This window comes from Scardinius erythrophthalmus, assembly GCF_964197995.2.
Source record: "Scardinius erythrophthalmus genome assembly, chromosome: 15".
NCBI classification, from domain to species: Eukaryota; Metazoa; Chordata; class Actinopteri; order Cypriniformes; family Leuciscidae; genus Scardinius; species Scardinius erythrophthalmus.
In genome coordinates, this window is record NC_138235.1 from 22,787,196 (window position 1) to 22,799,093 (window position 11,898).

At 37.9% G+C, this 11,898-nt stretch overlaps 1 protein-coding gene across 1 annotated transcript; it reads left to right on the plus strand.

Annotated features, from left to right (window-relative positions):
- Positions 1–287: 287 nt before the first annotated feature.
- On the plus strand, positions 288–9,481 carry atp6ap1lb (ATPase H+ transporting accessory protein 1 like b). Its single transcript, XM_081386222.1, has 7 exons — positions 288–635; positions 3,225–3,265; positions 4,543–4,628; positions 4,896–5,137; positions 6,288–6,338; positions 6,462–6,705; positions 8,000–9,481. Exons 1-7 carry the CDS (start codon positions 535–537, stop codon positions 8,234–8,236), a joined length of 1,002 nt encoding a protein of 333 aa, XP_081242348.1. The 5' UTR covers positions 288–534; the 3' UTR covers positions 8,237–9,481.
- The last annotated feature ends 2,417 nt before the right edge of the window (positions 9,482–11,898 follow it).

The window sequence follows — 11,898 nt, forward strand, 5'->3', positions numbered from 1 at the left end:
CCTTTAAGGTCATTATGCGATGCACAAGGTGCAGAGGTTTCTACTCTTTGATTAATTTTGGTTATCAAAGCTTTCAGTGTAAATTTAGGTCGGTTGTCATGACATTTAATTCTGCTTTTAAACAATTTCACGCTCTCAACTAATTTTTAGGCGTGCCAGATATCAAGTGCTTATAGGCTCCTAGGACTAGCATTGAAACACGTAAACCCCTTTGCTTGAGGTTGGCCGGCAGCTACTGTATGTTTGTATGAGACAGAGGGTGCAGAAGAGAGAGAAAAATGATAGGGGAGGGGCAGAAGAGTGTGTGTGTGTGTGTGTGTGTGTGAGAGAGAGAGAGAGAGAGAGAGAGAGGGTGTGGGGGGAGAGAAAGGCTGCAAGAATGAAGGCTGTGAGGCGAATGACGCACGATTATCTCCCCCCTGCCCGCTGATTGGCTGCTAGGGCCGCCCGTCAGAGAGACCAGGTTTTGGGATGTGCGTTCAGAGCAGATTATGAAGCAGACCTCATCTCTGGCAGTCTCGTCAGATTGTCTCAATGGCTAAACACAAGCTTTTCCTGTTTTTTTCCCTGTTACTGTGTGTGTTTATCTCTCTGTCTTTGCCCTTCGATCAAGTGCCTGCGATCCTGGACAGGAGGTAAGAGCTGCGCTTTCAGCTCTAGCGTGGGGAGGGGGAATGGGGCAGTGATGCTGTGCAGCTGATGCACTGTCTTAGTCTTTTACAGTGGGCAAGAGACACCAAGAAAATGCGCTTTATTAGGAAAATGCTAAACGAAAATTCGTGGAACTCATAAATTAATTTGACGTACGTGGGCTCTAGATTCAGAGTGTGTTGTGGTTTTGCTGCAGTTTTTCTTCTCTGTAAGTACAAGACATTCAAACATGGCTATGACAATGGGACAGCAGGCAGACCCTATCCAGTGTCTGTAGGAGTCAGTTTACAGATGCTACTCCAAGAAACAAAAGAAAGAAGTGAGATTCAGATGGCTCTGGCTATATGAGCATCTTTGAATATGCTCAGTCAGTTTATTGTTATTGTACAGTTGCTGAATTCCTTTACTCATATCAAAGCTGGAATATCATAAATATGTTAATTTAGTTACATTTATTTATTTACAAATGATTGACTTATCTGATATTATTGTATTTGGGAGTGGGTAATATTATATAAAAACATAATACTAGTTATGAGTAATCTAATTGCTCACAACACAGGATAGAATTAGTTTAAATCTAAATTTAAATGTTCAAATTTCCCCAAAAGTTTCACCAAAAAATTCTCAAAAAATACACATTTTAAATTTTACAGCTGTTTTGTGTGTGTGTATAATCTAATAATGACTTTTTGTATATTTTAAATGAGATTTACAAAAAGTGTCTACTGTTAAGTTAAACATCAGCAAACGTAAAAATGTGGTTTATCTTTTTGCCTGGATGATGCCTGATTTGTCACATGATATATTTCTTTATGGGTTTTTTTTTAGTATTGTAATTGTTTGATATGAATAAGATCCAAGTTGAGGTTTTTGTTATTTTTAATTTGATCAAAGAGCCAAAATTACATTTAAAGAAGTGGTTATTCTTTTGTGTTTATATATATATATTACCTCCTAGAATTATTGATGCCTTTATATGCAAATATGAGATTACTAAATGTGAATATATTATAAGATCGAGATTGAATGTCTTTCTTTATTTCTGTAAACTGCAGCTATGGTAAACAACCTACCAACTTGCCCATCCCTCCCTAGATAGAATCTAAAGCATAGGATTTATAGGGATAAGAGCAGCATTGCAGGCTGTTAAAACATTAGGGATCTTGTTAGTCCAGAAATGTGTCTTAGGAGTAAAAAGTGTTGAGTGGTTTACAACCCTCCTCAAGTTTCTCAGGGTCAGTGCCTATGCAGACCAAAACAGACAGTCAAGAATGGCAGCAAGTGAAATTAGACCAAAGGCTATAATCTTATTAACATTTAACAGACAAATCTATTTCAAAGCATTGTTGTGTTTGTAGAGTACTGTGCTAGTGTGTGCTAGTGTACTGTGCTAATCTGTATGCTAATTAGATAATCTATATATGCAAAAGATGATATTGAGCTCTGAAAGCACCAGTGAGGTGAAGACATAGTGTGAGCGCTGCTTTTCATTACATAAATGCTCAATTCAGCACTTAGGCTACTGTGTCCAGCCATAACCAATGACAGCAGCGCAGTCCTCAGCTGCTGACCTCGGTAAACTGGCATTAGAACAAAGGCGAGAGTCACTCCTCGTGCACACACACTCCTCAGCAGGGCCGTGTAGACCATATTTGCTGTGCTTACATTGTTCTTATTTTTAGCAGAACTACCCGGAGAGAAGAAAAAACTGTACAACTGTACTTTTAGAGCTCTTCATGTCATTTTTTTGGTTTTCGCACCTGCATTTGATTGGATTATAGGGGCTTTATGAGTCAATGTGCCACATCACTGTTGATTCAATGCTCATATCACGCTTAAGAACTGAATGAACCTAAATGCTTCATGCAGTAATCTGTTTATTTTCCCCACACATCTGATGTTTTGCTGTATTTTTTAATCTCTTACATGATCACAAAGCTCTAAGCACTAAATTCCAGTGTAGTAGAGGTGGGTGGGGTGGTGTAGTACGTAAGAGATGGACCTAAAGAGAGAGAGCCAGGGTCATCTGATGCTCTCGTTCACAATCACACACCCTGCTGACTTTGCTGCAGGTGAACAGGCCTGAATCTAGATCCAGCCCTGGATGTCAACACATTCACACAGCAGGAAACCTTCTCCCAGATAGGGCAGCAGATTCTTAATAAGGTTTTAGGAGATCGTCCGCCAAGCTCATTATCTCTGTGATTAGATGTATAAATGGTTCATCTTAGGATAATCCAGCAAGTTCCAGCGTGAGGGATGAGGTGACACAAGATAAATATACATGTGCGTATATGTACACGCAAGGTGCCATTAAGTAATTTTTAGCCCCCACTTTGTTGATGGACTCAAGGTGCTAAGCACGTGAGAATCATGACATTCGACTAAATGTCTTGTCATCTCCTCAGACACTAATCTGGCCTGAAGATGTCAGACTTGTGGTCATGCGTGACTGGTGCATCAAGCTGAGTGGATCTATGGGAAATCTGTCTTAGAGGTTGATAAGTAGGCCACAGCCTGACACAAAGAGATCAACCCACTTTTTGTTTTGCTTTGTTTTTCCATTACAGCTCGGAGGTCCCACCATATCAAGCTGTGAGAATTAGAACAGGTCAGTATCTATTACTTTCATGCCGGTTATGCTTTTCAGCTTGCCTTCAGCTTCTTTTAAATATAGTAATCTCATTTTCTGCTGAGTTTTTTGTCAAACTTGTTTATCTATTTATTTATTTACATTGTATTATTGAGCATTGTGTAACCTGCTAAGTCAAATGAAACAGTTTTATGCTACATTTAATAAACAAGAAGTTAATATACCGTAGTTTAAATTTTAGACACAATATTTTAAAGTCCCCTGGCCTATAGTCAATAATTGTATGCCTTAAAACTCATATTTGATCACCAAAATTACATATTTAAAAAAAGAATTCCTTGAAAATATTTTCTTCATGCCTTAAAATAGCTTGATAGCTTACAACACCCTTGCCTCATTTAGTATAGGCGGTTCTATGAATATGTAAATTAGCCCCGCCTCCACCCACTCACACCAGCTCAGAGACCCACTTGTTGACGATCACACTTGACGTGATTGGTTATAAGGTAGTTTGTGACAGCAGAAACACCAGCGAGTCTTTAGATCACTGCGGTTTTAAAGAGAAAATACTCAGCAATGGTGTTGACTTATGAATTTGCACATGGTTTGTCTTAAAGCATATTAAAAACACCACATAAACAACATTTAAAATCTTGATTTTCACCACAGGGGGACTTTAAGTTAACTATATTTGCTCCATTAGCGAAAATACTTCAAAACGAAGCAGTTATGTCTCCGAATAACATACAGCAGTGGAGTTTCATTCCTGAATGAAACAGTGTTTTGAACGAATTGGTTGAGTGAGCAATTCAATGACTTACTAACGAAAACCATTTTTGAATAAAACTGTTTTTGAGCAAATCAGTTGCCGGAAAATTATTCAGTGAATCACTTATATCACCACCCACTGGTGTCATGATTTAACCCGTAGAAATAGTCACTGAATAATCCCCACCGCCAATCAAATGAGAACTGGAACTAGCTCTTGTATAATGACAGATTAAGCATTAGCTTTTATTTAAACGTTTATTAGAAGCTAATGCAAATGGAATATCATCTCGGATTGAAATAAACAATATACTAGTGTGGTTCTATTACATACTGTGCTGATTGTAATGTTCTATAAGTTTTATCTTTTAGATCTCATTTTAAATGTATACTTTCATACCGCAGAAATTAAACTTTTTTTTTTTGCATATTCACTTCATGTGCTCAAAAATATGGTGATTCTCTGTGCTGAAAGAACTCACCATGCCATCTCCCCCATTGTCCTATTTCAACATTTTGTGATGCAGCTGGAGAACATGTTGAGAGTCCAAGTGCCTCACACGAGGAGAGCTATTCGCCTGCAGCTGAAAACCCACTCAGAAGAATACTGCAGGTATTGCATTTTCCCTGATAGTCAATGTGACCTTGGCTTCCATAAGCAACATCTCTGCCTTAAATCACCCAGCATCCTACAAGACCAATAACACAGTGATGGATTTAGAACTAACATATTAGGAAATATCCAGGAAATATCTGTTATCTGCTATCTTAAGCCTGAGCGTTTCCTTTTATAAGAAAACATTTGAGATCAGAGAAGCCCATCAATAATGCATGTTTCATACATCATCGCTTAGTTTGTCTTGTTATCATTTTCAAACAGCCTTACGGGTGGCATCTGCATGCCCAGCCCAGAACCAAACGGAAGTTACTACAGTCTACCAGCTCGGGACCCTACTCCCCACTGACTGTAGCTTACAACGGCAAGATATGCATCCTCTTCAAAGCTAAGAGACTGGCTATTCGATATAGGAACAACACTTTCCTGGACCTCACAGAGAGGGTGTTTGGACCCAATGCACAAGTAGACACCAAAGGCTCTGTTTGTACAAAGGAGAAGGCTACGTAAGTATTCTCGTAAACTCTCTCTGCCACAGATTCAGTAACATTTTGTAGTATAAACAGTGGCCCCAAAAGGTGTTTTTAGACTTTACATTGTATATTAAAATGCAATCTTAACAAAATAATTAACAAAATATCAAACCAAGTGGCATTTATTTAAAAGAAAGATAATAAAATAATAGCTATATTCTTCAAAATGTAAAAAGTATTTCAACACTTTGGAGTGAGGTGAACTGACATCATCACTGACATCACATTACCACTAAATTCATGTTTGTGGATACTGAATATTTACAGATAATTTAATACATTTTATGTGAGGCTCTGGAGCCACTAAATGTATGTATACATGTACCGATGAAAATTGGGGGTCAGTAAGATTTTTTTAAAAGAAATTAATAGTTTTAATCAGCGAGGATGCATTAACTTGATTAAAAGTGACAGTAAAGACATTTATAATTTTATACAAATTTCAAATACATGCTGTTCTTTTAAAATAATTATCAAAGAATCCAGAAAGAAATGCATCCCAGTTCCCACAAAAATATTAAGCAGTATTCTGTTCAATGTTAACATTACATTTTTTAAATATATAAAAATTTAAAACAGTTATTTTAAAGCCACACCGTGGACTTTGTGACCTAAAGAGTTGACGCATACGAGTTATTTTAAATGATTCCTCAGGCCAATATACAGCGTTTGACAATATTAATGCTCCGAGCGGGGCTGCCCTCTTGAAATACCGCCTATGTAAGTTTGGAGGAGACGGACCGTCGTTGAACAGGTCATGTGACCTGGAGAACGTATCGCTTTACGGCCGTCACGTAACCATAGGCTCTGATATACTGTCTTCTAGACTTTTGCGACAGTGCTGCGGCGCTTGTGGCCTCTAGGGGCGCTAGACGTGAAAGTTCCAGGTCTAGTGCCCCTAGCGCCCGCAAAAGTTCCGCGGTGTGGCATTAAATTGTAATATTTTTCAAATAAATGCAGCCTAGGTGAACAAATCATACATTTAAAAATCTTATAATTATATATATATATATATATATATAAAAAAAAAAACTTACGGACTCCAAACTTTTGAACGTTATTATATAGCCTATATATATATATCTGTATATGACAATCTGATGACAATCTTGCATTTTTATAGGCTATCATTGCATTTGGGCGATTTGGAAGACATCAGGGGACTTGTCATCAGGTAAAACACTCTTTTACTTCAACTACACTCATCTTGACGTATCCATTAGAGGCTTGCACAAAACCTCACGGGCTGATAATTACATTCAGTTGTTAATTACTTCCTCTTGTCTGTTTTCTGAAGGCTTCAGATGTCCAACACATTCTACGAATCAGTAAGCCAGAACTGGTTCACTCTGGACAGTGTTCACATCCACTACAACTGGACTCATGAGGCCACGTTCAATGCCACGGAGGTCTATGCCCCCGCCACCTATTCTTACCACTGCCAGCATGTCAGCAGCTTACAGAAATATGACACCCTACTGGTGCCCAGCTCCCACACTGACAGCTCGGCAAACTGGCACATCACTTTCACGGATTTTCAGGTAGCTGCCATGAAAAGTGCTTTAAAAGTTTACTGATATTACGCATTTCTGAGAGTCTCTGCGGTTTTTGCTGATATTATTGTATTTGGAAATTACTTTAAGTTAATTTGTAGAAAATGTTTAACAAAACTGTACATTCTTATAACATGGCATGTTAGACTTGTATGGTTCCGTGAACATACCTTTAACATCCATGGAAACTTTACATTCTACAAAATGTTTTTAGATTTTTTAAATGTTCCTAACTAAGACAAAATGGTTCTTTTAAGAACTGTTCACTGAAAGGTTCTTCGGGAATCATAAAGGGAATCACTGCAAAAACCTTTATTTTTAAGACTGCATAAGGGGCTGTTCACATAGCATTGCTGTTTAATTTGACACAGTATCTCAAAAATTAGTTTATGACAAAAAAGTGCAGAAAAAACAGCGAGATGTGTTACAAAATTCAAAGTTGTCCATTTATTTAAAGACGACAAACATGAAATGTAACAAAAATACTGAGCATATTAACTTTATTTAAAAATACATTTTTGTATTTATTAACCCCTTATTTACACTGCACACGTCCGCGGCGCATTACGGCTCTGACACAGCCACCGGAGCTCATCGAGGGCATCTAGTCAATGCTTGTGTTTTTTACAGTCTATGGTTTATTCCAGCCACATCGCGGCACATTTCAGAAGCATCCCAGAAGTGGCTCTCCTCGATGCTTCGCTAAAGATAGGCACCTAGTCTATTTTTGACGGAGGCTCGTCCAAATGCCAGTGTTCTCCTCCTGCTCAAAGGCACTGTGTGTGAAATATAGATACAAGATAATTGAGGATGTATTTTAAAAGAATAAAACACAAATATTTTATCCTTGTCCTTCATAACTGTACTTTTAAGTGCATTAACTTTGTCTGTAGGTTACAGCACAACAAAGTAGGACACAGCAATAAACACAATTAAACCGGAAAAACATAACCATTTAGCCAACTTAACCATTGTAGAACCCCAAAATCAAGAAAAAACATGAAATATCAAGAAAAACAACATCAGACATGCAAATCTTGTGGTCTCGCACATCCAGTCACTTCTCTTCTGATATGCTCCTGGTGTGAGTTGGCACCACGTGGAGGACAGAACAAAACCTTGCAGTCGCCGTAATGTGCCGCAGACGTGTGCAGTGTAAATAAGGTGTTAAGACATTTCTGTCAGTCAACAAACCCAGATCTAGTTCATGTATAGATTCACAATACATTTTTATAACTTTCTCAGACAGAAAACATTTATATTATAACTTTTTCTTTTTCAGATCCAGGCCTTTAATGTCCAGTCCAACAAGTTTGCTTCAGCAAGTGACTGTGCGACTTTCTTCACTCCAGCCATCTTGATGGGCCTAATCACATCTCTGATTCTGCTACTTGTGTTGGCTTACGCCCTACACATGGTCGTCCACCTCAAGCACATTGACCGTTACGAAGAGCACAAGACCACCGTCTACTTCCCCCGCACCCCCGAGGCTGAGCTCCCAGACAAGAACAGCGTGTGAGGAGTGATGACGGTGCTGTAAAACCAGCAAAAGACCAGCGTGGAAAGGATTGCTAGTTCTGATTCTGGATGGCTGCATTGTCCTCTTGGTCTTCCTCCTGCCTGGCACTAAATCCTCCCCTTATCACTGTCTTAACCTAACTTCTTACTGTCAGAGGATGAGATTACCTGATTCATCAGGTGTTAAAACCCAGGCTGGAGCCAAAACCTGGACATATCACGGCTTTCCAGGACCAGGACTTGGAAGCCTATGAAATAGGGACAAAAAAAAAGTCAGATTGCCTTTTAATAGACCACCATTCTGGTGGGCTTTTCAAAGCACTTCACTGACTGGATACAAGTACTGTAGTTAGAAATATCTGAATTGAAAAGGCAGAGATGGCAGAAGAGAAAAGACTGTGAAACAGACATGACTGTGGCTTGATGTTTTTTGTTTTTTTACAGTACAAAAATCACCATCTCATTCATCTGTAATGGAGTCCGCAGACTGATCTGCCAATTACAAGAACTGTTATATGACTGCCAAAGTGGTGCGAAACTGTTTGTCAGCCTTGATGGGTAACTGACAGTAATAATGTGAATACGGAGCATACAAAACAATCCATAAATGTACAGTGCTTAATACTATTTATGTATTCCAGGACTATACAACATAGATTCAGGAACTCCATAAATATACTCTTTGGCTTTAAAATGATCAGCTAGATATTCATATAGATCTAGATTCAACTGCTGTTTCAATAATTAACAAACTTCCAGTATTAAGCACCTTCAAATCTATAAATTTTAAGTGCTTAAAATGTATAGCAAGAAAAAGATCTTTTTTAAGCTTCGGAAACTGATATATTGCACAGAACATTTTTATATGATCTCATAATTGCTAGATCTATATGCCGTCCCTTTTCAGGTGGAATATATTAGGACTAATAGATGAATTTAGCACCCCTTAAGAATTTATAGTACAGACAGTATAACTATAGTGAGGTAATGCTGAAAGAATGCTGTACAATTATTCATGTAAGTGTTTAATACCCTCAGTATCATAATCAGTATACCGCTATATCTACAATTATAACATCAGTAACTCATTATCACAATAACCTGCAGCATGACAATGACTAGAGATAAACCTCTACCATGGCACGTCTGATTCTGGAGGTGTTCATTTGAATGATGGTCATACACACTGAAGTGCACAAGTAGTTTTCTGAACATCAGTCAATTCATTCTGAACAATAAACAGATCAAAATGAAAAGTGCGTCATACCTTTACATCTTAATAGCAGAAAAACGTTGCATGCGTTTGTTGTGATGTTCTCCGTGTACTAGCATGGTAAAGCAGTGTTCGTGGCCATGCAAACTGCTGCTATGGGGTCTTTCTAACCCACCTCGTGCTGACCGTCTGCTATGGCCCCGGATTTTTGCGGTGAAAAGGCAGCAACCCCCTCCTGTTCCATTTTTCCTGCCCTTTCTGCCATCTGCTTTTATCTCACACTTCTCAGCAGGAGCCTGCGGCGCTGCCTTCTTACCGGGACAGTTTACCTGTCTGCTTTCGAAACAAACTTTACTCACACATCTACTTTCTGCGTCACTGACTCTCACAGCACCGAGTGTGTTTTCCTGCAGGGCCTAACAGCCTCACATTAGTCTGGCTTTGTGCTGCATATACAAACAATATCATGCTGGTTTAGTAATGTTATCTCCTTAATTATTTAATTTCATTACGCGGCACTCTGGAATACTCGGTTCTGATTGGTCAATTGGTCGTCGTCCATACCAGAGCCGTTGAAAAATGGGTCCGCTCATCCGGGTAACTGAAACTGGCGGGGCATTCTCAAACGTGAAAAACGCTTAACGTGGCTTAATGTACTAAGAAAGAGATATTAAAAGACCAAACTCAGTGCACATCATACTAATTAAGTAGGCTATACTATGTACAGAAAAGTAGATGAGCCTGGAATACACAGCGCGTGAAGCATTTTCCTCCCATAGAAAAATGTTAAAGAAAACACTTAATGTACAAAGACAGTGAAATTAACTGACCAAACTCCGCAAACACCACACTAATAAAGTATACTATATACAGAAAAGCAGATAAAGCCACATTAAGTGTTTTCTTTGTAGGCTTACTGGTTCTATGGGAGGAAAACGCTTAACGTGTAACGCATTGCATTCATATTCTGGGCTCATCTGCTTTTTTGTACATAGTATGCTTTATTAATAAGGTGTTTACTGAATTTATTCTGTCAATATCACTGTCTAAGTACATTAAGACACATTAAGCGTTTTCTTTATAATGGTATTCTATGGGAGAAAACGCGCCATTAAACGTGTTGCGTTCATATTCTGGGCTCATCTGCTTTTCTGTACATATATTTATTAATAAGGTGTTTACTGAGTTTGGTCTGTTAGTGTTAACGCCACTGTCTTAGTACATTAAGCCAAGTTAAGCTTTTTTTTTTAACGTTAAGCCTTTTAGAGTGTCCCAAACTGGCGTTACTTTCATGTTTCTTGTATCACTCAACAGACAGTCTTGTTACATACAAAAACAACTTGCACCATCATGACCTCAGAAGACTTCAGTAGCCTATTAATATTATTGTAATATAGTTGCAGTGGTCGTAGTTGCTAGGCCGATTATTTTGTACATTGAAATGAACTGTTTTTGTTAGCAGAAGTTTTAAGATAATATAAAGGTAGAATTATAAAGTAATTCTCGAATGAATGTTTCATGGCCACGTATTCACTTTTTTTTGGCAGTAGCTGTGCAGGTTAATGTACAGTCTGCATTTGTGCAATAGTGTCCTTCCCTATAATTATAATAATTATATTTTAACACATAATTTTCGAGTTTTGAAAAGGTCTTATATGATCAAAATATAATAAAATAATAATAGCCTACTGATCATAATAATAATAATTTAAAAGGCAGTCATTTCTTTTGTATGCTGTTGAAGACATCGTCGGTTTAACGTACATATCTTGTTAAAACCATCTAGCATTAAATGTTTTTTTCATAGTTGAAACAACAAATGACATTATTTCAACCACATTTCAGTGCTGAAGGTCATTCATGTGCTGACATGCAAAAAAATAAATTAAATAATGTATTTATATGTTATATGTAACGTTTTTAAGCTATAGTGAATATGAATATCAAGTATTAGAGAGGATAGAAAGGAAGAGACAGAGAAATAATCTTAATCTTCTTAATCTAGCCTACAAAACACTGAATTATTCAGGCACCCATAATACCCATTTTTAGATCCAAATCTTGGACAAACGCAGCTTCTTTTTGTTGTCATTAAAACCTTATCACAGAGATTTATGACCATGACTCATCCCTTTCAAGGATTCAAGGTTATCGTGATGGCACTGGACACGGTGACTTCAATATTTTCTGCTGGTGATGGTGTGTGATTTTTCTCAGTCTATCTTGTGCGGTCAGAACTTACGGGCAAGAACTAAGTATGAATGAGACCGGTCTGCTCTATCACCATGACAACAAAGGAAAGTACAAACTCAGCATGGCAAACTCTCTTAATTCCACATCAGTAGCCTTGGTCAAATTGAGAAAAATAAAACATAATGTTTTCAAAGAGATATTTAAAGAAATGGCACTGGAAATGCAATGCTTATGTTTAATGTAACAGTATCCATAGT

What these genes read in the sequence shown, in the direction of transcription:
- atp6ap1lb (XM_081386222.1), top strand. Translation starts at nt 535, where the DNA reads ATGGCTAAACACAAGCTTTTCCTGTTTTTTTCCCTGTTACTGTGTGTG. An exon ending in AGCTGTGAGAATTAGAACAG is followed by an intron (nt 3,266 to 4,542) that starts GTCAGTATCTAT and finishes TTTGTGATGCAG; the next exon opens with CTGGAGAACATGTTGAGAGT. An exon ending in CACTCAGAAGAATACTGCAG is followed by an intron (nt 4,629 to 4,895) that starts GTATTGCATTTT and finishes ATTTTCAAACAG; the next exon opens with CCTTACGGGTGGCATCTGCA.